Source organism: Pristis pectinata, chromosome 17 (assembly GCF_009764475.1).
Source record: "Pristis pectinata isolate sPriPec2 chromosome 17, sPriPec2.1.pri, whole genome shotgun sequence".
Lineage (NCBI taxonomy): Eukaryota > Metazoa > Chordata > Chondrichthyes > Rhinopristiformes > Pristidae > Pristis > Pristis pectinata.
In genome coordinates this window covers 9,804,778-9,830,072 of record NC_067421.1, presented here as the reverse complement: position 1 = coordinate 9,830,072, position 25,295 = coordinate 9,804,778, and the positions used below count along the sequence as shown (strand labels likewise).

Genomic DNA, 25,295 nt, shown 5'->3' with positions numbered 1-25,295 from the left:
TATGATAACAAGAAAAATAACAGTAAAACTGTTAGAAGCTTAGAAGTAAAAATGTTAGAATGTTAAACATTAACCCCAAAACCAAACTCCAAATCCAGGGAGAGTTCTCAAAGTTCAGTTCAGCAAGCCATAAGGTGAAACGTGAGCAAAAGCTTCTGCAAAACCACTGTTGACTGAAGAGAAGATGTAGAAAGAAAATAGAGACATTACGAAATCCAAATGTTCCACGATGGAACCCATAGGACACCTCAGTGCCTACTCAGCAGTGACTACTCCACTGCTTTGTTCCGAAGTATCTGCCACCCCGAAAGGCACTCGAGACGTGGTCGTCCACACAAATACCTGTTTCCTTCTACAGGTTAACGACAAAGTGGTCTCCACTAGGTTATTGGATTGTAGTGACAGACACAGTTATTGTTTTTCATCCATCGACAGAGACTAGCAGGCAGTGTGTCTCTCTCACCCCTCTCTCTCCTTCCTCTGACACTGACTGACTGCTCCAAAAACGTCATCACGTCCTTTTTTCCTGTGTTGTGGTAATCACGCCACACACACACACACACACACACACACACACACACACACTACTGTACGATGTCTGAAATGGACATTCACCAATAGTAACAACCCGTAACACTATATTTGAACAAGTACCCGTAAAGTGTTATACATCAGGGAAACTATACAATAGACAGTTTAGTCGGCATGCAACAGAGCCTGCCCTTGGGAATCCACCGCTAATGTGTCGTGTGTGGCGCAGCACAGAAATCGTTATGCCTTATCCAAAAAGTTATTGTCTGTTTCATTTTTTAGGAAGTCCTGTCGTACGTGGAGGATTTTCGCTGAAATATTTCCATACAGTTAAAGGATGGGTAGTCTCGTAATGTTGCCCCATGTGAACGGAGAATGCGTGAAAGTTATAATCATCTGTTAAATATGGTAGAAATAATTGGAGAGATGTTACAAGCCAGCAGATATCATTCTGCATAATGGGGAACGAGAAAACAATATGAACCTGTTTCTAACATCTTCCGATGACGAATCATAGAAAGTTTGCCGCACAGGAGGGGGCCATTTGCCCATCGACCTGTGCTGATCCAGCACTTGATCCATTGCCCTGCGGGTCACTGTTCTTCGAGTGATGCCCAAGTACTTTGTCAGTGCGATGAGAGTTTCTGCCTCTCCCACCCCTTCAGGCAGCGAGTTCCAAACCTCCTCCACCCACTGGGTGAAATAATTTTCTTAATCTCCCCTCTAATCCTCCTATCAATAAATTAGACCAATTCTCCCCTCGGTTTTGTTTCCACTGCTAAAAGAATAGTTTTTTTCTGATTTGCTCTTTCAATGCTCTTCAAGATTTTATGCAGCTCAAATGAGTCTCCGTTGAGTTTCTTCTTTTCCCCATAGCTACAATTTTTCAGTTCCGGCAACATCCTCGTAAATCTCTCCCAGTACAATCACAGATTAGCTGTAAAGTGGTGACCGGAGCTGGACTCAGCACCCAGGCGGTGATGTAACTCACACTGTACACTACTAGAGTATAATCTACTTGATCCCATGTTCTGTACCACGATTAATAAGGGAAAGCATACCCTGTGCCGTTTCAACCAGCTTACTGACTAGTTTTGAGTGTTCTGTGGACCTAAACAGCGCGATCCTTTTGTTCCTCGAAACCATTCAATATTCTTCCATTTATTGTGTATTCCCTCCCCAGATACACTGCCTCACACTTCTCCGATCTAAATGTCCGTTGCCATGTTTCTATCCAACAGACCAGCAGTCTAAAGTTACCCCCCCCCCCCCACACACACACACACACACACTGTCAACCGCACTGCCAATTTTGCATCGTTTAGAAATCTGTATATCTCAGCCAGACTAGGAAGTGATTAGAAACATCCTTTCTGCAAAATGAGTCACTGTTTTATTTCTGCCACGCATTGCAGGGAATGACCAGCTTGGAAACGGGGCTTTTCCAGATACAGTTAGTCGTCGTGGTGTTATTAAAAGAACGATGGTTTCCTGCGCAATAGAGCCCAGAAGTCAATCTTGCCTACGGGATCACACAGACACACAGTACCATATCCACTTGTCCTTAATATGCTTCAACAACTGCTGGTCTCCCAATGCACTGGTTTGATTCAGACATTTTCAGTTCCTTTCACTATGGCAACTGACAACGGATTTTGTTCAATGCAACTGGAGTTCATGATATTCAATACTCAGCAAAGTTCCCGTTTTAGAATTGCTAAGGCAGCAAAATAAAAAAAAGAAGAACCTTTCCCTGCATTGATAAGTGAAAGGTTCCGCTGTTCCAGTCACATTCGCAGAAGCGCGTCGAACAGATGGATCTTGCAAATTCTGCTAAAAACGCCCAGCAGAATTTAAGCATAAGTGACAACGAGAACTCTGAATTATTCAAAGACGGTAATCATTGTTTTAAGTGTATCAGTGCTTGTGGTATCCTTTAACTTATTGCTAAATTTCACTTCATTTTGATTTACATTCAGACTCAAAATGGACTCGACTGACGAAACTGAAGCAAGAGGAAAGGACTGTGAGGGTCATTCTCACGTTGTGTCTGATTTTCCTTGGTGCCCTAACAGTACTGTCCGTTATTGCATGTAAGTACCGAGCTTCTGACAGGCTCGTATGATTGTACCCTGAGAACATTTATGGACCCTCCACTTGATCCGGTAGATATGTCCTTCTGCGATGTACAGCGGGCTGCACGGTAGGTACGGTCAATAAAACTACCCGCCAATAATGAATTAAGATCGATAGAGCCTGCCTAACCAAGCATCTGATACCATTATGTCCGTTTGGCGCTACCAACCAATACATTCTATACCCGTATTTCTATATAATTGAACAGCGCCAACAAGCCATGTACCTTCTGTCAAGTGGAGTGGCCACCACTTTTCGAGAACTCTGCGGGATATTTAAAACATTCAATTTATCTGCTCACCGCCCTTAGGTGGGTAATCACTCTGCTTGTTATGTGGAGGCTTGGTACAGGAGGAAATCTCTATCTCATCGGATTAGGCCCTCTCAGCATGTCTTTACAGTTCCTCTAAAGCGAATATTGGCAACCTATTCAGAATCTGAATGTACGGAGTGATCAAAGATTTTGTTACTCACTCTTTAACTGGGTGTCTGTAATCATATGCTCCACTCTTCCTGCATGAATGTACCGCCACAGCGTGGGTTTGGGGATCAAAACGTCCTGCGGTGGATTCCAACGATTGTTTCCTTGAAAACTTCTGTGGAAATTCTTAGCTACCACTCACATCGCCGAGGGATATCGCGCAGCCTTGTCAAACCACTCACATCTAGAAAATTACTCTGACCTGGAAATTTCAGGCGCGGCTTCCAATGCCCCCTGTAAGGTCGATGGAAAACAGTCCTTAAAACTGCGAATAATTTCACACTGAAGTTACCGGATGTCAGGGAAAACTCTTGAGCAGGAAACCCGACGGCTCTATTGCTGCAACTATCACTGACGTATGGTTCAAATAAACTCATTAAACTTCTTCAGTGTTGGACAATTGGCTAAATACAGAGATTCAACTTTGAAAGGTGTCGCACATACCTCAAATTAACTTCCAGCAGCAGTGCAAAAGACACAGTAAAGACTAAACTGGACTGTACAGCGACTGTCAAATGCTGGGGGGAAATGGGCCGATTTACAGCAACTTTCCAATTGTGATCGCTTGTCTGAAGCGTACACATTGAACGTTATATTATCGAATGGTGGGCTAGATTGAAGACGAGTGTCCCGCAGTCTTTTGCTTATGTTTTCATTAAATCAATTGAGGGAATCCGCACCACCACGGTGTAAAGAAACCGAGAGCTGCGTGTATGTTAGTTGCCGGGATGTTTCTTCCGAATGTTGCTGGAATTGTTTAATATTTATTTTCGAAGCCTCCTCTACTTCTCGAGTTCGGCTGGGGCTATTTGGTTGTATTTAGAAATTTGTGACCAAGTTGTTACCAGGTGGGGGGGGGGGGGTGGGGGGTGGAGCGCAGGGAGGTGTGACATGTGGAAATGGAACTTTTCTGGGACGGTGAAGAAAGGCCAAGCAGAACAAGGTGAGGTACTGGGAGAAGGAAAAGTCGTGGGTGGGAAACGGCGCACAACACGGTCTTTCGGGAGCAAGTCGATAGTCAGCGGGGACCAATCAATGAGGCATCTTCATTACATCGGAGTTTGTGACTGGGATCAAGCTGCTGACTCAATGAAACCTCAGCCTGGGAGGACGTTCCCTGTGGCTCTCAAGGTGACGGTAGCTTTCAACGTTTATGCAAGTTGGCTCCTTCCAGGCTGCTCCAAATGCAATGGACCATGTCATAATTTGCATTGCAGTCCAAGGGCCACTTCTCACGATCCTTTACACACGAGGTGATAGTTTACTGTTAACCCCACTTGCCAGAGGCAATCACGGGAATGTTCATGTTCCACAGTCGCGTCCCTGACGCAGGGTGTCACTGAGTGCATGAACGTCGCCTCTCGTGGGCCCAAATGAGAATTTAGCCATTTTCATGAACCCAAATGTATTTCACTCGTTCACACATTGTATGTACACGATCAATGGAAAATTCTCAGTCCATTTTTGTCATAATTCATGAAACGTTCATTGTGCAGAATCCTTATCCCATTTCCAATGAACACATGATATTAAAAGCCACCAGTTGATAGACATGACTTTGCAATCGCCCGCAACTTTCCAATATTGATCATTTCATCGCCCTCTGGTGTCAAACACTAGAAACTGCACACACGTTAATTCAACTTTCTAAATTCAATCACTGTATAAAACGTATAATGTTAACTTTAACTAATCAAACTTATAGAAACGATGCAGAAAATGCTGGGAACGCTCAGCAATTCGGGCAGAATCTGTGGAGAGAAACAAAGTTAACGTTTCAAATGTGGTGAAAGGTCATCACGCTGAAACCGTTTCTCCGTATCTCTCTCGTCAACTGTGATGCTTCTTCCAAACCACAGTATTCGGGGCAGCGGTGCAAGTAGTATCAGTTTTGTTTTTGATGTTTGAGGATACGGAACAGTAACTCAGTCAGCAGGGCTGCTGCCTCACAGTTCCAGCGTCCAGGGTCCGATAGTGACCGCGGGTGTTGTCTGTGCGGAGTTTGCGCGTTATCTCTGTCACCTCCAGGGTTTCCGCCGGGTGCTCGGGTTTCCTCCCACATGCCAAAGACCAGAAGATCGGTGGCTTAGTTAGCCGCTGTAAATTACTCCATGGTGTGTAAGTGAGTGTCACAATGGAGGGCGGGGGGCGCTGATGGGAGTGTGGGGAGGATGAAATGGGTTGGGTACGATTAAGGTAAAAATGGGTGTTTGAATGTGGCGCGGAGTCGCTGAGGCAAAAGGTCTGTTACCGCGCGGAAGGACTCAATGCCCACATCTGACCAAGTCCGCATTTCTCATCCCTTCCCAGTTGCTCTTCAAAAAGTGGTGATAAATCATTTTGTCTGGTGAAAATAGCCACAATATTTGTGAATCTGGTTAATGGTGACACCACCTCCCCCTCCTCACCAACACTCACCCTCCCTGCAGCCTCACACCCACCCCCAACAACCCCCCCCTCCCACACGCACACACACACACACCTCCGACACCCCCCCCCCCCTCCACCCTCCAGAGCAAAATATTGATGCTGGCGATATGAGGAAGCGTGTCATTGCAAGTTAAGGAAGGTAGTTCCATTACCCCTTGTTGGGGATGGACATATCCGTACACTTGTCAATTTCATTTATTGGGCTAGACCCAGATGTCGGCCAATCCTCTCTGGTTACAGGGTGTGTGCGCGGCCAGGGTTTCCTGATCTGAGAAATTCCAAATGGAACTGAACATGGTGCAGTAACCAGCAAGCAATCTTTTCTGACCTAATAGTAAGGAGCAAACTACCAATTTGACATTATCACATTCGTGGTACCTTCAGACTGCTTTCATTATAATAGCGGGTTGCAGGTTTGTGGGGTGCACTTAAAGAAGTCGTGTCGAACTGCTATGTGGCCTTTCCTGCATCTGTTAAATACTATGCCTAAATAGTTAATCACTCCTGATTTTTAAGCAGGTTTTGTTTGTAAAATTTAACACACTATTTAATTTGCAGATCTGGAGTTCTCTGTTGCTATTAAAGAACTGCAAGATTCAGTTAAAAATATCACTGGATCAAGCACACACCCAGGAAACGGTAAGAAAATAGTTACTATAAGGAGTAATAAATGTGTCTTCCGTACCTGTCTCTTCGGTCGTCACTTTCGTGTCAGGTGAACGTAGGAATGGAGGTTTGCAGAGCCCTGGAGTGTAAAGGGATGCGGTTACAGCAAGTGATTAGGAAAGCTAACAGAAGGTTATTGTTTATTGCTGGGCTAATTGAATAGAAAAAGGAGTGAGGCTATGAGTGAGATAGGTGGCGCATTGGTGAGACCATATCTGGTGTATTGTGCACAGTATTGGTCTCCTTATTTAATTGGGGGGGGGGGGGGAGGAATGTGCCGGAAGCAGTTCAGAGATTAATTAGACCAAAGCCTGGAAGGCGTGTCTTCTGGGGAAGGGTTGGACAGGTTAGTCTTTTATCTGGTGGATTTGTGGTACCCAACACTTTCACGGTAATGTTAAACTGATTGATCAGTAGATGGGGCATTATTCCGATTCTCTATGGTAAACAGGGATACGGTGCTTGTAATACCAGTTCACTGTCATCACCTCCACCCCTGAGGTAAATTGGGAGATTTCTCCAGAGTCTCCAAATATCCACCCTTAATTCCCTGGTACCAATGATCAATTCCATCTGTACTTCTACTTTGAGGAATGCCGGTCTTGTTAACTACTGTTCACTATTTCAATTACAACCAATACCATTACCACCTCATTCGCTTTCAATATTGCATCAACTTCGTTAATAAAGGAGGCTGCAAATTACTTATCTGGTACCTTATCAATGCCCTCTGCATAAAGATATATTTTAGTCCCTTAAATCTCATTTGCTCTTTGAATACACTTTTATTATCATAAAAGAATTTTGAATTTCCCTTACATTATTCGCTATTCTATTTTCGTATTGTCTCTTTAAATAGTTATTCTCCCCTTCTAGATTTCTAAAGTGTTTGCAGGATTAGACTCTTTGTATTTAAGACAACGCTGTCCAGGTGTACTGGTAACCCCTTTTATGATTTATCATCTCGGAAGCTCCATTTTCCTTTCCTACTTGTGAGAATATATTTAGTTTGTACGTAAACCATCTCCTCTTTGAAAATCCGATGCTGTTCAATGGTCGTTTTGCTGCACTTTATTTCATTCCAAGACATTCTGCCGAGATCCCTTCAGTAAAGTCAACGCATCTGAGATGCAAAATGGTGGAAATGGTTGTATAGCCAGATAACCCCATAACCGGAATTTTGGATTTCTTAACTGGTGGCACCGTGTTAAAAGATAAGTAACTAATAAAGTTAGCTGAACCAAATGGTCAGCCACTATGAGCAATTTTGGACACAGTTATGACTTTAGCATAGTTTTACAACTGGAGACAGGGCGAAGTCCGCCATTAGTTGGTGAGAGGAAACTTGTAGTTCGGCCACATAATGTCTTCCGCTCGCACACATCTGGAGCAGAAGCACAGACACTTGGTTGTAATGCGGACAGCGATAAGTCGTTACTCCAGGTCCGTCTAATCGGCAGCCAGACAGTCAAGTGGCAAACCTCAGGCTGCAACTCACCAGATTTGTCTGTATTTATAAGAATTTGATATTTTCGTTTGTATTGAGCCGCTTCGGGAGCAGAATTAATGACTGCAAGAGCGGCGGCATAGGGGTGTGAAATATTTGTTCTTAAATGCTCCGTTCGCTATCACAAACTATAGAATATCGGTAAGTTTCATTATAGACTTAGACGTCGTGAGGTGAGGTTCAGCTTCGGGAGGGACGCACAATGGCTGCCGCTTCCAACACGGGCGACGTATTCACCTCAGCCTGAGTGTCCGCCGAAGCTGCACCCATTCAGCTACCAACCACCATTCACCACTCCCAACACGTTACAGCAGAGGTTCATTGAGCCTTTCCTTCCTGAATTTCAGAAGCACAGGTCGGCTACGCGGAAAGATTTGACTACAGTAAATCAGAGCAAGAAAGGAAAACCTCTGGTAAGATCTTAATCCTCGTCTGCATTCGGCAATGCATTGCACAAGTTGTTACATTTCTGTTGCGCTAATGGAAATAACCTAACATGCACTTTAGATGCTATTTATTTCTAATGACACTTTGGGGTGTTTTATCAACAAAACGAATTTAACTCCGTGCTTGGCTGTAAAAGTGGACTGACTGCTGACTATAGAGGCGCTCCGACATGTATTTCTATTGAGATTGTTTAAGAGTCGGTAACAATTGCTTATTTTTCGTTTGCACGCTTTATGCTGTGCGGTGAGGACAGGAGGGACAAGGCCTGGGCGCAGTCCTATGCCAAATATAAAACCAGAGATTGCTGGAAATACTCTGAAGATCAGGCAACACACGCGAAGAGCGAAGCGGAGTTAACGTTTCAGGTCGACGACATTCCTTCACGTCACAAATGTTTGCGTTCCCAGTCCGTGTAGAATATACTACTCCCAGAAGTTAACGCTTGCTTTCTGGTGCTACTAGAAGTTGTTCTGAATCACAGACTAAATCAAGGTGGATCACCACTCCTACTTTACCTGGTCCTACAACTTCTGGACTTGCCTTTAGCAGTTTTGGTTACCAAAGGGTGATCTCTTGCCATAAAAAAACAGAAAATGCAGGAAATATTCAACAGGTCGGGCAGCATCCGAGCAAAGAGAAACAGAATTAACCTTTCAGGTCGAAGTTTTTTTCATGAAAGCCGCCGCCATCGATTTGAATAATTGCTGAAATTAAGCCCTTTGCTCGATTTGGAATCCGCATTTGCGCGTAAATTCTCCACAGGTTACCCACATTGCCTCTTGATCAGGTAAATTCAACGCAAGTCAATCAATCGATCCCATTGAGATATGCCACAATGGTTACACGGATGTTGGTTGTCAGTTCACCCGCGCTTGTTAAACTGCGGGAACTCTTTTTGCAATTAATTTTGTTGACTTTTTTTAGCGATAAGGATTTCGAAGGAATTGAGTGAGTTGAAAGAGTCTGTCAAGCAGCTGAATACCGAACTCCAACAGCTGCAAGGTAAAGATATTTGCAAATTCGCTGTCGATTGTGATTGAGAATGTCAAATTGCTGAATATTGTGATCATTGTTGATTGTGACAACTTTTTTAACGTTTGTTAATAGAAACAAAATATATCCTGGTATCTTACTACTGTTAATCAGCATGGCAGACAAATTCGCGGTCTGAAATTTTCTTGTGTGTCTTTCCTTTTGGGGATATATTTTTCATTGCTGTGATCACACTGCAAAGGTTTCTTGGGGTTGTCAAATGTTTCAAGAATAAAGGAAAAATCAGGCAATTTGACGAAAGGCGAGTTAGCTTGGGCCTTGTATATCGCCCACCAACAGAGTATCAACGCTTTACAGATTTAAGTATGGAGGTGGCCACAGCAATGGATCTTAACGCGACTTGATCTTCTCAAGTACGTGAAACTGTAGTCTATCCACAAGGTGGCAGTGTTTACTGAAGCTCAGGCCAAAAATCCTGAACTGAAACCTAAAGGAAATACCTTTTCATTCTGTAAACTTAAAAGTGCTGCCTCGCATACAAGTATAAAAGTGAATGAACGTGTCATCCACAATGGCATTAAGCAAAACATATTAGAGAAACAAAGAAACAAAACACAATGATGCTGGAGGAACTCAGCAGGCCAGGCAGCATCTGTGGAAAAAAGCAGGCGGTCAACGTTTCCGGCCAGCACACTGGAGACCCTTCTTCTGAAGACAGGAAAAGGGGAAGCCCAATATAGAGGAGGGAAAAGCAGAGCAGTGATAGGTGGACAGAAGAGGGAAGGCGGGGTGGGCACAGGGTGGTGATGGGTGGATGCAGGTAAGAGATGATGATAGGCAGGTGTGGGGGAGGAGGGGAGAGCAGATCCACCTGGGGATGGGTCAAAGGTAAGGAGGAAAAAAGCGTAGAAAAAAAGAGAGAGAGGGTCGGAAAGGGAAGAGAAGAGGCATGTTTTTGGGGGGGGGGGGGGGTGGTTGTTGGGGGATTACTTAAAGTGGGAGAATTCAATGTTCATTGGGTTAGGCTGCAAGGTTCCAAAATAGAAAATGAGGTGCTGTTCCTCCAGTTTGCGCTTGGGATTCTCCTGGCAGTGGAGGAGGCCGAGGACTGTCGTATCAGTGATAGTGTGGGAGGGGGTGTTGAAGTGACTGGCAACAGGGAGACGCAGATCGCGGTTACGGACAGAGCGCAGGTGTTCTGCAAAAGGGTCACCTCGTCTGCATTTGGTCTCACCAGTGTAGAGGAGGCCACACTTGGAGCACCGAATGCAGTAGATGATATTAAGGGAGGTGCAGCCCAGTGGCTTGAAAAAGTAAAACAGAGATTTACTTGTTCACCTCCCCAATATGTATCACCTCACATTTGTCAGTATTACATTCCATCTGCCACAGCCCTACCCAACTTTCTGACTGATGCTCGCCTTAAACAACCTTCCTCACTCTCCACAACACCACCAGTTTTTGTATCATCTGCCTACTCACTTATCACGTACATTCACATCGAAGTTGTTCATGTATATCACAAACATCAAGGGTCCCAGAACCGACCGTGGTGGTACACCACTGGTCACAGACTTCCGATCAGAAAAGCAACCGTCCGCCGCCGTCCTCTACTCTTCACATTACTCCTCCTGAGATTTTCCCTGCGTCGCGTATGCACCAAATGACATCATTGTTCTTGCAGCCCCCATTTCCGCCCGTGCCTACATAAATCAGACCAGAAAGCCTCACATTGCAACCATCATCAAGTCACCCCTATAGAACTAGGAGTTTGTTGCTTTTACTTACTTTAAAAGATAAAGTGGTGACATCAAGAGATAAAGCCATTGAGTCTTACAGCTCTGAAACAGGCCCCTCGGCCGATTCAGTCTATGGTGACCATCAAGCTTCCACTTGCATAAATCCAACAGCAATCCCACCCCATTCTCCCCACAGTCCCATCAACTCCCACAAATTCTACCGCTCACCTACACATTAGAGGAAACTTGTAGAGGCCAATTAACCTACCAACCTACATATCTTTGGGATGTGGAAGGGAAGAACTCGAAGGAAATCCACAGAGTCACAGGGAGAAAGAGCAAACTCCACACAGAGAACACCGGAGGTCAGGATCGAATCTGGGTCACTGGAGACGTGAGAAAGCAGCTCTAGTTGTGCCACTGCGCCACCCCAGGCTATTCAAACTCCTTCAGAACTCCAAAACATGTGCTCCAACTCACAGAGAGTGCTTTTTTTCCCATCATTTAGCTGCTGAGGCACTCATTCCATGGATGCCTCAGTGGTGAGACCACATATGTTATTCCTTTACTGGAGGCATTATAATGACTGTGCCAGGGATGGTCAGAGACCTCAGGACATGGTTCTCAGTGAAGACCCTACTGACGTGGGGTCTTCAGCGATGCCACATCCCACCTGGACCTCAGCGGTAAATAATCCCTTCACAGACTAAGGCTTCCCAAGGCTGCCATCACTGAGATACGTGACATTCTGTGGGGAGACCTCCAGCTATACACACAGTCCTGGAGGTCAAGGTCACATTGACTCTCAATGTCCTCACTACAGGATCTTTCCAGTTAGTCTCAGTGGATCTTTGCCCTGAATCCCAACTGACTGTTCACCTGTATTTGAGAAGAAACTGAATGCACTGGGATTTGCCAGCATTGCCGGCTATCTGAAGCGCAAGCAGCCACCGACCAGAAGAGCTCCCCTTACTAACCTGGACCTTCACCTCAATAGAAATGGTTTCCTTGCCCTCGATGTTCAGCTTGTTGTAAACAATGGGAAGAAATTCCTCATGATGAAGGCTCTGTTTCTGGGAAGCACCTATGATTCCTTTCTCCACAGGGTATCCACACTGCTGGATACTTTCAGTGGCTGGCACTACCCAGAGGGATTAATAGACAAGGGCTTTGCTACACTACCATAGCTGCTCACATCAGTCTGCTCTCCAAGTATACAGCTAGGCATCAATACAATGAGAACAATGCAAGTATTGGGACCATAGCGGAAAATAAGACCGGTCTCCTCAAGATAGATTTTGTTGCCTGAATTAGTCCAGTGGCTCCATTGTATTTCACACCAAGAAGATGTGGCAACTACATATTTATGTGCTGCTTGTGCCCAATGAATTGAACTGCAGTCAGCAGCTGGTCTCTTATGGTGAAATAACAACAGAATGTGCTGCAAGTACTCAGCAGGTCAGTTGGTAAATGTTAAATGCATGCACTGTTGAGATGATTAACATAAAACATGGGACACTGAACATTTATGTAACATGGGCTTGGAGGTTTACTTTGTGAGCATCCCTTCCATAAACCTGCCAAGTATTCATATAAGAGTGAGAGTGAACAATTTGAGGTGATTACAGCATTAATAGGATGGATCTGGAGAAGTTATTCCATATTATGAGAAATCGAGAAGAAGAGGAGATGAAAATAAGGATCAAAAATATGAGGCACTTTTCACATAAAGGGCAGCAGAAAGTTGGAACTGTCCCCCTGAAAGTTTCTGGGTGTTTCCAACTGTGAGGTGGCAGGAACATGATTTCCCTACAATTCCTCTTAATTAGTATTCAGAAATGGTAATGGAGTTATAATGAGCATCATTCACAATGATCTTAAGAATTCTTAAGACACAATTTATCTGAAACAACCCATGAAATCTTCATGCTGTGTGAAAGGAAGCACTCGTTTTATCCCCAATGCAAACCCTTAATTTCTAACTGGTCAGCCAAGGCTTTGGAAATATTACTTTAACAATGAAATGTATTAACACATTGCAAATTATCCTGTTTTAATACTTCATGAATTCAAACTCACTGCTGCATTAACCATCCCACCCCACTGTTACAATTATGGCTCCCTGCACCCAAACCTTAACACAACAGTTGTCCAATGAAAGGTTGCACTTTCGTGATCTGCTCCTCTCATTTACTTCTTTGGGTTACTTGGCCCAAAGACTAAATAAAACTAGTGATTTGTCAAATCTCTGCCGACGTTTATTGGTTTCACTGAATGTATTTGATTTGAACAATATAATATAGCCGCATCCTAGAGCCTTAACATTGCAGTTCGATTGCTGCTGAATAAAACTTTGCAAATGTAATAATTTTCTCAAAATCTGTGTTTCATTTTATAGGACAAAAGATGAAAGACAACATGAAACAACTGCAAGACTCACAGAGACAAATATTTTCTGATCTTCAAAATCTCAAAGGTTTGAAAGAATATTGGCAGCTCTTATTTTATTCATACAATCATGGTGGTAAATAGCTCTGTACATCTGTGGGCTATAAACAAACCCACCATTCATAAAACTGCCCATGAAGAGACGTCCTATTGTCAGTCAATTATTTGACAGACATCTTCACTCTGAGTATAATTATTAGCAGATTCAAACTCCCTTTTAATGTGCCCTCACTCCCTTGGATAAGGGAGGAAATAACCTCCCAAAATTGTTCATGTAGATCCCTCTGAAAATACCTCATGCCTTAAATTATTCGTCAATTCTACGTCTGTCCCATTATAGCTTCCACTGGATTCAACAATAAAGAACTCTGGGCAAGATGCATGGCTGAATACTTCAATATAATCCTCTTCACATTTTTACTAGCAAAGTTAAAACTAATGTCACTCATTCAGCAGATTAGTTGGAAATAAAACACTGCTCAGCTTGATAAATAATGTTCCAATTCATAATGTGTTTAGATTTACAGATCAGTGATCAGATTAACCAGCTGCAAACCTTAATGGATACTCTAAACGTGTCCACACATTTTGATCTACAAAGTCTTAAACAACAAGGTACGTAATGTGGCACCACGGAAATCTGATTACAATTCCGTGAACTAACAGGTTAATAGTTCACGTGGGTATAACTTTTTAGCAAGATTGTGCCAGAAATCTGAATTGGGAGAGATTTACAACTAGCAACTGCATAGGGCCTACAAAGTGGCGGAATTCCCAGACATTTCACAGGAGCTTTATCAAAAGAACTCTGATACAGAAGCATATTAGATGATGATAAGTAAGCAGGAGGCTATCAAAAGCTTACAAGGAGCATCTTCAGCAAGCGTAGGTTAGAGAAGCAGAGAACAAGAGACAAAGTCTGCAGGCCATCGACAGATCAGTTTAGTGATTTCAACACCGGCAATATGCAACCTATCATTTAATGTCATTTATCAAATTAATATTGGTGATATTTTCAAGACCTACAGATTTCAGTGGAAATGAATCAGTTACAAGAATCTGACAAGCACTTGAGTTCTGAACTGCAACAACTGAAAGGTAAAGATTAGAACAAATATTGAGTGGAAATCATCCAGGCACTCAATCGATTGTGATTGTGAATGCTAAACTCTGCAGAGAATTATCTCGTCATCGTTACTGGTGACTCTTCTTACATCGGTCATTTTTCCTTCTGTTAACTGCATGTCCCATGTTGTGATAGTTTAGAACTGGGAGCAAGCACAGCTAACCTTATGATCTGGAGTTATTCCAGATCTGGAGTTATCAGAAACATAGAAAACCTACAGCACAATTCAGGCCCTTCGGCCCACAAAGCTGTGCCGAACATGTCCCTAACTTAGAAATTACTAGGCTTACCCATAGCCTTCTATCTTTCTCAGTTCCAAGTACCTATCCAAAAGCCTCTTAAAAGACCCTGTTGTATCTGCCTCCACCACAATTGCCGGCAACCCATTCCATGCACTCGCCACTCTCTGAATAAAAAACTTACCCCTGACATCTCCTCTATACCTACTCCCCAGCACCTTAAACCTATGTCCTCTTGTGGCAACTATTTCAGTCCTGGGAAAAAGCCTCTGACTATCTGTGAACATTTCTCTTCTCTGGCTTCGTAGAGCTTTCATTTTTTGGACTTTGTAATCAGTTTCCCACCCAGACAATTTCAGGTGTCGGGGAGAAGGAGGAACTCAGGCAGAGAAGTGAAAGGCAGATTAATCTGGACCTCACCCACCCTGTAACCATGTGGTTGTGGTTGCTGGAGTTCAGTGGTCTGGCCCTGAGGCATGGGGCAGAATGTGGAGAGCAAGAGCTGCAGAAGGAAGAGAGCGGCTCCAGGGGGATGTTTCTATTCACCACCCACAGCTTCATGTCCCAGCCCGCAGGGGGCAGGCACTGGCTGATTGGGATACCGGAGACTCCTTCAGAGAGAGACGTTTTCTTTACGAGTTTGTAAAGTAAAATTTCTCAATGCCAGCAAGTTACTCTCCGTACTCCAGTTGTTACTGCCAACATCTTACAGAAGGAAAGTCCAGATGAGGTAGTTAGGCCACATTTGGAATATTGTGTGCAGTTCTGGTCACCACACTATAAGATAAGATATCTTTATTAGTCACATGTACATCGAAACACAGTGAAATGTATCTTTTGCATAGTGTTCTTGGGGCAGCCCGCAAGTGTCACCATGCTTCTGGCGCCAACATTGCATGCCCACAGCTTCCTAACCTGTATGTCTTCGGAATGTGGGAGGAAACCGGAGCACCCGGTGAAAACCCACTCAGACAAGAACGTACAAACTCCTTATGGACAGCAGCCAGAATTGAACCCGGGTCACTGGCGCTGTAATAGTGTTGCGCTGTGGGAGGCTTTGGAGAGGATGCAGAAGAGGTTCACCAGGATGTCGCCTGGACTGGAGTATTTTAGCTATCAGGAGAGTTTGGACAAACTTGGGCTGTTCTTGCTGAAGTGTCGGAGGCTGAGAGGAGATCTGATCGAAGTATGTAAAACGATGAGAGGCAGAGAGAGAATAGATAAGGTCTTTTTCCCAGGATGAAAATATCAAATAGTAAACGGCATAGCCTTACATTAAGAGGGAAAAAGATTAAAGGAGATTTGTGAGGCAAGCTTTTTACAGAGCAGTAGATGCCTGGAATCTTCTGCCAGGAGAGGTGGTGGAAGCAGATACAATAGCAACATTTAAGAGGCATCTAGATAGACTCATGAACAGGCAGGGAATGGAGGCATATGGACCATGTGCAGGCAGACGGGATGAGCTTCAATTGGCATCATGGTAAGTGCAAGCATGCTAGGCCAAAGGGCCTGTTTCTGCACTGTACTGCTCTGTGTTCTGTGTTCTTTGTTCTATGCATATCATTTCCTCTCTACTGCTTAACAGGTCCACGTGCACTGAATATAAAACGTGAATGAATGAATCCCCAATGCCCTAAACGGCCTGCTATAATATTTCTGTCCTTCCTGATGAATGGTGGTTCACTTAAAAAAGCACTTATCCCCAATGCAAACCCTTAATTTCTAACTGGTCAGCCAAGGCTTTGGAAATATTACTTTAACAATGAAATGTATTAACACATTGCAAATTATCCTGTTTTAATACTTCATGAATTCAAACAGCACTCTCACTGCTGCATTCACCATCCCACCCCACTGTTACAATTATGGCTCCCTGCACCCAAACCTTAACACAACAGTTGTCCAATGAAAGGTTGCACTTTCGTGATCTGCTCCTCTCGTTTACTTCTTTGGGTTACTTGGCCCAAAGACTAAATAAAACTAGTGATTTGTCAAATCTCTGCTGACGTTTATTGGTTTCACTGAATGTATTTGATTTGAACAACATAATATAGCCGCATCCTAGAGCCTTAACATTGCAGTTCGATTGCTGCTGAATAAAACTTTGCAAATGTAATAATTTTCTCAAAATCTGTGTCTCATTTTATAGGACAAAAGATGAAAGACAACATGAAACAACTGCAAGACTCACAGAGACAAATATTTTCTGATCTTCAAAATCTCAAAGGTTTGAAAGAATATTGGCAGCTCTTATTCATACAATCATGGTGATAAATAGCTATAAACAAACCCACCATTCATAAAACTGCCCATGAAGAGACGTCCTATTGTCAGTCAATTATTTGACAGACACCTTCACTCTGAGCATAATTATTAGCAGATTCAAACTCCCTTTTAATGTGCCCTCACTCCCTTGGATAAGGGAGGAAATAACCTCCCAAAATTGTTCATGTAGATCCCTCTGAAAATACCTCATGCCTTAAATTATTCGTCAATTCTATGTCTGTCCCATTATACCTTCCACTGGATTCAACAATAAAGAACTCTGGGCAAGATGCATGGCTGAATACTTCAATATAATCCTCTTCACATTTTTACTAGCAAAGTTAAAACTAATGTCACTCATTCAGCAGATTAGTTGGAAATAAAACACTGCTCAGCTTGATAAATAATGTTCCAATTCATAATGTGTTTAGATTTACAGATCAGTGATCAGATTAACCAGCTGCAAACCTTAATGGATACTCTAAACGTGTCCACACATTTTGATCTACAAGGTCTTAAACAACAAGGTACGTAATGTGGCACCACGGAAATCTGATTACAATTCCATTAACTAACAGGTTAATAGTTTACGTGGGTATTGTTTTTTAGCAAGATTGTGCCAGAAATCTGAATTGGGAGAGATTTACAACTAGGAACTGTGTAGGGCCTACAAAGTGGTGGAATTCCCAAATAGTTTACACGAGCTTTATTCAAAAAACTCTGATACAGAAGCATATTAGATGATGGAAAGTAAGCAGGAGGCTATCAAAAGCTTACAAGGAGCACCTTCAGCAAGAGTAGGTTAGAGAAGCAGAGAACAAGAGGAGCCTGAGACCAAGCCTGCAGACCACCGACAGATCAGTTTGGTGATTTTGACACCGGCAATATGCAATCTATCATTTAATGTCATTTATGAAATTAATAATGTTGATATTTTCAAGACCTACAGATTTCAGATGAAATGAATCAGTTACAAGAATCTGACAAGCACTTGAATTCTGAACTGCAACAACTGAAAGGTAAACATTAGAACAAATATTGAGTAGAAATCATCCAGGCACTCAATCGATTGTGATTGTGAACGATAAACTCTGCAGAGAATTATCTCGTCATTGTTACTTGTGACACTTTTTACTTCTGTAATTTTTCCTTTTGTTAACTGCATGTCCCATGTTGTGATAGTTCAGAACTGGGAGCAAGCACAGCTGACCTTATGATCCGGAGTTGTTCTGTGTACATTTCTCTTTTTGGGCTTCATACAGCTTTCATTTTTTGGACTTTGTACTCAGTTTCCCACTCAGACAATTTCAGGTGTCGGGGGAGAAGGAGGAACTCAGGCGGAGAATTGAAAGGCAGATTAATCTGGACCTCACCCACCCTGTAACCATGTGGTTGTGGTTGCTGGAGTTCAGTGGTCTGGCCCTGAGGCATGGGGCAGAATGTGGAGAGCAAGAGCTGCAGAAGGAAGAGAGCGGCTCCAGGGGGATGTTTCTATTCACCACCCACAGCTTCATGTCCCAGCCCGCAGGGGGGAGGCACTGGCTGATTGGGATATTGGAGACTCCTTCAGAGAGAGAGACATTTTCTTTACGAGTTTGTAAAGTTAAATTTCTCAATGCCACCAAGCTACTCTCCGTATTCCGGTTGTTACCGCCTTACAGAGGGAAAGTCCAGATGAGGTAGTTAGGCCACATTTGGAGTGTTGTGTGCAGTCTGGTCACCACACTATAAGATAAGATAAGATATCTTTATTAGTCACATGTACATCAAAACACACAGTGAAATGCATCTTTTGCTTAAAGTGTTCTGGGGGCAGCCCGCAAGTGTCGCCACATTTCCGGCGCCAACATAGCATGCCCACAACTTCCTAACCTGTACGTCTTTGGAATGTGGGAGGAAACCAGAGTACCTGGAGAAAACCTACACAGACACAGGGAGAACGTACAAACTCCTTACAGACAGCAGCCAGAATTGAACCCGGTTCACTGACGCTGTAATAGCGTTGTGCTGTGGGAGGCTTTGGAGAGGGTGCAGAAGAGGTTCACCGGGATGTCGCCTGGACTGGAGTGGTATTGGCTCTCAGGACAGGTTGGACAAACTTGGACTGTTCTTGCTGAAGTGTCGGAGGCTGAGAGGAGATCTGATTGAAGTATGTAAAATGATGAGAGGCAGAGAGAGAATAGATAAAGTCTTTTTCCCAGGAGGAAAATATCAACTAGTGGACGGCATAGCCTTACATTAAGAGGGAAAAAGATTAAAGGAGATTTGTGAGGCAAGCTTTTTACAGAGCAGTAGATGCCTAGAATCTTCTGCCAGGAGAGGTGGTGGAAGCAGATACAATAGCAACATTTAAGAGGCATCTAGATAGACTCATGAACAGGCAGGGAATGGAGGTATATGGACCATGTGCAGGCAGATGGCATGAGCTTCAATTGGCATCATGGTCAGTGCAAGCATGCTAGGCCAAAGGGCCTGTTTCTGCACTGTACTGCTCTGTGTTCTGTGTTCTTTGTTCTTTGCATATCATTTCCTCTCTACTGCTTAACAGGTCCACGTGCACTGAATATAAAATGTGAATGAATGAATCCCCAATGCCCTAAACGGCCTGCTATAACATTTCTGTCCTTCCTGATGAATGGTGGTTCACTTAAAAGAGCTCAGACCTCCACGTAAAAAAAGCATACACTGTGAGGACTTATATGTTGAAGCTGTAAACTGAGGTGCGCAGATGAGCTTGATGCACCTTGTGAGGTCATGAACTTTGCTTCAGCAAAACTCCATTGAGCAGAGCTTCTCACTTCTGAAGGAGACAAGTGCAGCCACCTCCAGCCAGGCCCTCCTGATGGGTCTAATGTGTCTCTGACACTCATCCCCCTACCGCCCCACCCCTCCCACCCCTGAAATAAAGGATCTTCCTCTTTGTATTTATCTTTTTGCCCCAATACTTGCACTTTCTGAGTGTTTGAGGGAGCTATCTCACTCTCCCTGCAGCATCTGTCTCCACTAATAGATATCCTGTGGCTACCCCAAGGGATGTGCCCTTAAGACCTTCTTTGAATGCAAATTGTTGGCAGTAGATAGAATTGGGTGAGGTCCAGTTGGAATCTGCACAGATCATCTTTCAGTACTATAATTCTGTTAATACTATAATTCCAAGCAAACTGATTACCAAACTCCGAGATCTGGGACTCAACACCTTCCTTTTCAACTGGATCCTTGACTTCCTAACCAACAGACTGCAATCAGTAAGGAAAGGCCCCTCCAGCATGATTATTCTCAACATTGGTGCCCCGCAAGGCTGCGTCCTCAGCCCCCTATACACTCATGACTGCATGGCCACATTCTGCTCTAACCCCACTGACAAGTTTGCAGTTGACACCACAGTGTGAGCTGGATCTCAAATAACAATAAGGCAGATTACAGGAAGAGAGCTTCGTGACATGGTGTCATGACAACAGCCTATCCCTCAATGTCAGCAAAACAAAAGAGCTGGTCATTAACTTCAGGAAGGTAGGGCAGTGCACATTCTCCTGTCTACATCAATGGTGCTGAGATGGAGAGAGTTGAGAGCTTCAAGTTCCAAGGAGTGAACATCACCAATAGCCTGTCCTGGTCCAACCACGTAGATGCCACGGCCAAAAAAGCTCAACAGCGCCTCTACTTCCTCAGGAGGCTAAAGAAATTTGGCATGTCCCCTTTGAGACTTACCAACTTTTATCAATGCACCATAGAAAGCATCCTATCTGGATGCATCACAGCTTGGTATGGCAACTGCTCTGCCTAGGACTGCAAGAAACTGCAGAGAGTTGTGGCCACAGCCCAGCACGTCACAGAAACCAGTTTCCCTTCCATAGACTCTGTCTATACTTCTCGCTGCCTTGGTAAAGCAGCCAGCATCATCAATGACCCCACCCACCCCGGATATTCTCTCTTCTCCACCTCCCATCGAGCTGAAGACACAAAAGCCTGAAAGCACATACCACCAGGCTCAAGGACAGCTTCTATCCCGTTGTTGTAAGACTCTTAGATGATATGAACTCTTGACCTCACAATCTACCTTGTTATGACCTTGCATCTTATTGTCTATCTGCACTGCACTTTCTCTGTGGCTGTGACATTTTACTCTGCATTCTGTATTTTACCTTGTACTACCTCAATGCACTATGTAATGAACTGATCTGTATGAACAGTATGAAAGACAAATTTTTCACTATACCTCAGTACAAGTGACAATAGTGAACCATTACCAATACAAATAGTAACTGTTTCTGGGTGTAAACCACCAAAGAGATGTCACACTGAATTTTAACGAGTTTTTTAAGGGATGTAAGTGAGCCTTGATGCTAAAGCCATCTGTGTTTTAACCACCAAAAAAGGATGACGGTTTTCTACATTTATTTATTTTCAACAATGACAACTACTTTCATTATTGCTAAACTTGTCAAAGGTTACTGAAGTAAACCTGTTGATTAATAATTTGGTTTCAGTTAAGAACGCAAAAGATGACGAGAAGGATTCATTTGCTTCTATTACACTGGTTTCTGAGGAACTGAGCCTTGTGAAAGAAGACGGTAAGATAAAACATGGCTATATAGTATTGCCTGGGGACTAGTGGTTTAAATTATTTCACTGCAGGATACATCAGTTTTTACTGCAATAAAGTTTTGTTCTTAATTTTCTGTAATTGGTTTATAGACTAACTCAGCACATTTCAGAAGTTAAAGTGAGAATGGTAGGGAACTTAAAGTAAAATTTCCAAATATATTGTATTGGATCACAAAATGTGGGTATTTCTGACAAGCTTCGCATTCATTGTCCATCTCTACCTGCCCCCAAAATTTAACAGTTTGCTCGGCAAGTCGGTGGGGTAGTTGAACGTCAGCCACATTGCTGGGTCTGGAGTTACAGACTGGAACAGCTTATAGATGACAGGTTTTATTTTTTGAAAGACGATAATGAACTAAATGGACTTTTTGCTACAATATACAGTAAAACTCCAATAGACCGCTATCCAACCATTCAGAAATCCCTACGGTTCACATCCGGCTCACTGGGACTCCCTTCCAATCCCTGGGACGCTAGATCCCCCATTCCCTTCCAATCCCTGGGACTCTAGTTGCCACGATCCCTTCCAGTTCCTGGGACCCTGGTTCCCCCATTCACTTCCAGTCCCTGGGACCCTGGTTCCCATGCTACACTTGCTGTGCTCCTTTTAAACTTACTGGATTCACTTGTAAATGTCTTATTCTACTGTGTAACATCTAAATCAAAGGTAAATTGGATGAGTGTTGGAGTATTAATGCAATAAAGTCTGATAGTCCAGAAAATCAGCTGGAGAGACTGGAATGTGCCAGATTAACAGAATTTTTCCTGTAGTAGTTTCAACTTCACCTTTACTAATGCCAGCTTTTTGATGGTAGCTTTATTTAATTACTTGAATTTAAAATGCCCCCACTGCATTAGTGAGACTCAACCCCACGTTTTTAGATCATTAAATCTGGCCTCTGGATACTGGTACATCATCTTAACCGCACTGCTACTGCATTCCTTGTGCCACTCACATTTCAGGAATTTGGGGTTCGTATTAAGTTTTATAATCAGTTTTCTTACATCGTGAGAACAGCATAAATTTAAATATTGAAACCAACAACATTAGCAGAAACTCCAGTCCTTAAATTATAGAATAAAATAACAAGCGAAGGAGAAAGTACCTGATTTCGTTATGAATTTGATCATTTTAAGTGACTTTGCATGATGTCTTAAAACGTATGTTTTATTCTAAGGTTGATAAGTTTTTATTAATGAGAGTTATGAAGGGATCAAGGCAGAGATGGGTAATGTAGTTCAGGCACTGATTGAAGATGATCTCATCAAATGGTAAAACAGGATTGGCCAGTTAAAGGAATTACTCTAGTTCTGATGTCCCCAGCTCCTCCATTCAATTAGCTTATGATTGATCTGTATTTTAATTCCATCTACACAACTTTTAAGTTCCATGTCACTTCATATGCTCAGCTCACAAAAAAATCACTATTGGAAATATCCATAATTTTTTAAAGGTCCAAATTCCTACCATCTATTATGTGAAAAAATGCCTCAATTCTGATCCTTATTGAGTTTTAATGACCCTTTCTTCCAGTCTCCACACAATATTGAATCATTTTTCATAACTACCTTACCAGTGGTTCAAACATCTTGGTTAGGCTCCATTCAATTAATTTTCTCAAAGGAACACATGACACATTTGTGCACCCAGTCTTCATAACATAAACCTCTAAGCTCTGGTTACATAAAATATTTCATCATCGCTTTTTTGTTTGCATATTCTACATTAATTATCTAAATATGGCATATAGTTGCATCTAGTTGCATATAATTGACATCTGTGCTTCAACTTATAGGTCAAAAGATGAAGGAGAACATGAAACAATTGCAAGATTCACAGAGACAAATACTTTCCGATTTGCAAAATCTCAAAGGTATAAAAGAAGTTTGTCTGTTCCTATTTTATATGTCGACGGTTGATGGGAAATAATTCTATACCTCTATATACCAAATCCATCATAAAGATATTGTTACTTGAGGAAGGAGCTTCATTTGGTCACCAGAATAAATGGGTCATATCATTAGCACTATACAGAGCAGATTCAGAATCCTCTTAGAGTGTCCACACCCCATTGATTAAAAAATGAATTTAGAAATTCTTTGTGCCATAATTCCATTAACCAATAACAATGATAGCAACAGAACAAAAGAGCTTGAAGCAACAATGTCAATATGGCCTTTTGATTCTACCCATCATTCAATAAGAGCATGGTGTGTCTCAGGCTATCTGAGCCCCAGGTTATCTGATCCTTTGCTTCCAAAAGTATCTCAGTCATGGGCTTGAATATACTCAAGGAACAAGCATGCACATCCCTCTGAAGTAGAAAATCCTAAAGATTTATCCTAAAAATGCATAAAGAAAGTTCTCCTATTGGCTCGGCCTTTAGTTCATGCTTCTCCAGCTAGAGGAACCGTATATTGTCAACTTCTCTAAGAATCCTGCAAATTTGAAATGTGATTCTTACCCAGTGTTGAACAGCCATTTACAAGTACTTCTATAATCTTTTAGATTTTAATATTCCCTTTAGTGAGCATAAGTTTGACCATTTTATGTATTTTATTTCTCCATCTGGTAACAATAAGATTGTTTACATCACTGTGCTGTTCTTAAGTACTAAATGGAAGAAATTACTTGTAGTATAGTTTTTTGACATCATTTTCATCATATTGCATCTTTGTTCATTTCTAATCCGGCACAGATAATACAAAATCTTCAAACAAATAAATATATTGCGAAGTCATGTTGGAGACCAGGGAGTTGATTTCAATCATCTATAGTTAATAATGTAGAATTGGTGATATTGATTTATTAGCCAATTATATGCCTGTCCAATGTTACCTTCCAGTGAACTCAATGATCTTCCCAATATCACTCAGCTTTAAAATTGACTTTACACTTCCAGCAGGTTGTTTGGAAATAAAGTATTGTTTAGCTTGAAAAAAAAGTTCCAATTCATAATGTGTTTAGATTTACAGACCACTGATCAGATTAACCAACTACAAACCGCTATGGATATTCTAAACATGTCCACCCACTTAGATCTGCAAAGTCTTAAACAAGAAGGTATGTAATGCTGCATCCATGAATTCTGATTATAATTTGATGAACTAACTGGTTAAAAATTGACTAGGGAACAATTTTGAGCTTGAAACGTAAATTGAGAGATTTTGTAACAACAGCGACTTGAATTTATATAGTGCCAATTAAGTGTAGAAAAATGTCATGATATGCATTACAGGAGATTGATCAAGAAGAATTTGACACAGCCAGAAAAGAGGATGGTAAAATAGATGAAAGCTATCAAAGGCTTTTAAGAAGCATGTTTTTCAAGAGGATATTGGAGAAGCAAAGAAATGTAGACCAGAAAGAGCTCAAGACAGAGCAAAAGGAAAACTGGGCATGCACAGCAGGCAGTAGTGTGGGTGTGCATTGTTTTCACAGGCTCGAAACAGTAGAGGTTACTGTTATAGGGCCAGGGAAGGTGTTAGAAGGATTTGATCACCAAGCAAAGAATTTACAGGTCTGGGCATTGTCTGACCAGGAGCCCATGAAGGTCAGTTAAGCACATGAGCAATGGATGTTTTGTGTCAGTTAGGATACAGGCAGCACAGCTTCATCTGAGCTTGTTCATGGAGGCTGGAAGACCAGGCAAGAGGGCATTAGAATAGTCAAGGTGAGAGA

At 42.5% G+C, this 25,295-nt stretch overlaps 1 protein-coding gene across 5 annotated transcripts in view; it reads left to right on the top strand.

The window, feature by feature from the left end:
• Positions 1-2,323: 2,323 nt before the first annotated feature.
• The window catches only part of LOC127579214 (C-type lectin domain family 4 member F-like), a 46,126-nt gene continuing 23,154 nt past the window's right edge, over positions 2,324-25,295 (top strand). The window contains exons 1-14 of one of the 5 annotated variants that reach the window (XM_052031820.1): positions 2,324-2,427; positions 2,511-2,624; positions 6,137-6,217; positions 8,099-8,164; positions 9,123-9,200; positions 13,329-13,406; positions 13,898-13,993; positions 14,399-14,476; positions 16,893-16,970; positions 17,440-17,535; positions 17,950-18,027; positions 21,496-21,579; positions 23,410-23,487; positions 24,582-24,677. In XM_052031820.1, coding sequence (XP_051887780.1) covers positions 2,346-2,427; positions 2,511-2,624; positions 6,137-6,217; positions 8,099-8,164; positions 9,123-9,200; positions 13,329-13,406; positions 13,898-13,993; positions 14,399-14,476; positions 16,893-16,970; positions 17,440-17,535; positions 17,950-18,027; positions 21,496-21,579; positions 23,410-23,487; positions 24,582-24,677 — 1,183 coding nt within the window. In that variant the 5' untranslated portion in view covers positions 2,324-2,345. The remainder of the gene's footprint in view (positions 2,428-2,510; positions 2,625-6,136; positions 6,218-8,098; positions 8,165-9,122; positions 9,201-13,328; positions 13,407-13,897; positions 13,994-14,398; positions 14,477-16,892; positions 16,971-17,439; positions 17,536-17,949; positions 18,028-21,495; positions 21,580-23,409; positions 23,488-24,581; positions 24,678-25,295) is intronic. The other 4 variants (XM_052031821.1, XM_052031823.1, XM_052031822.1 and 1 more) reach the window with 4 other exon arrangements.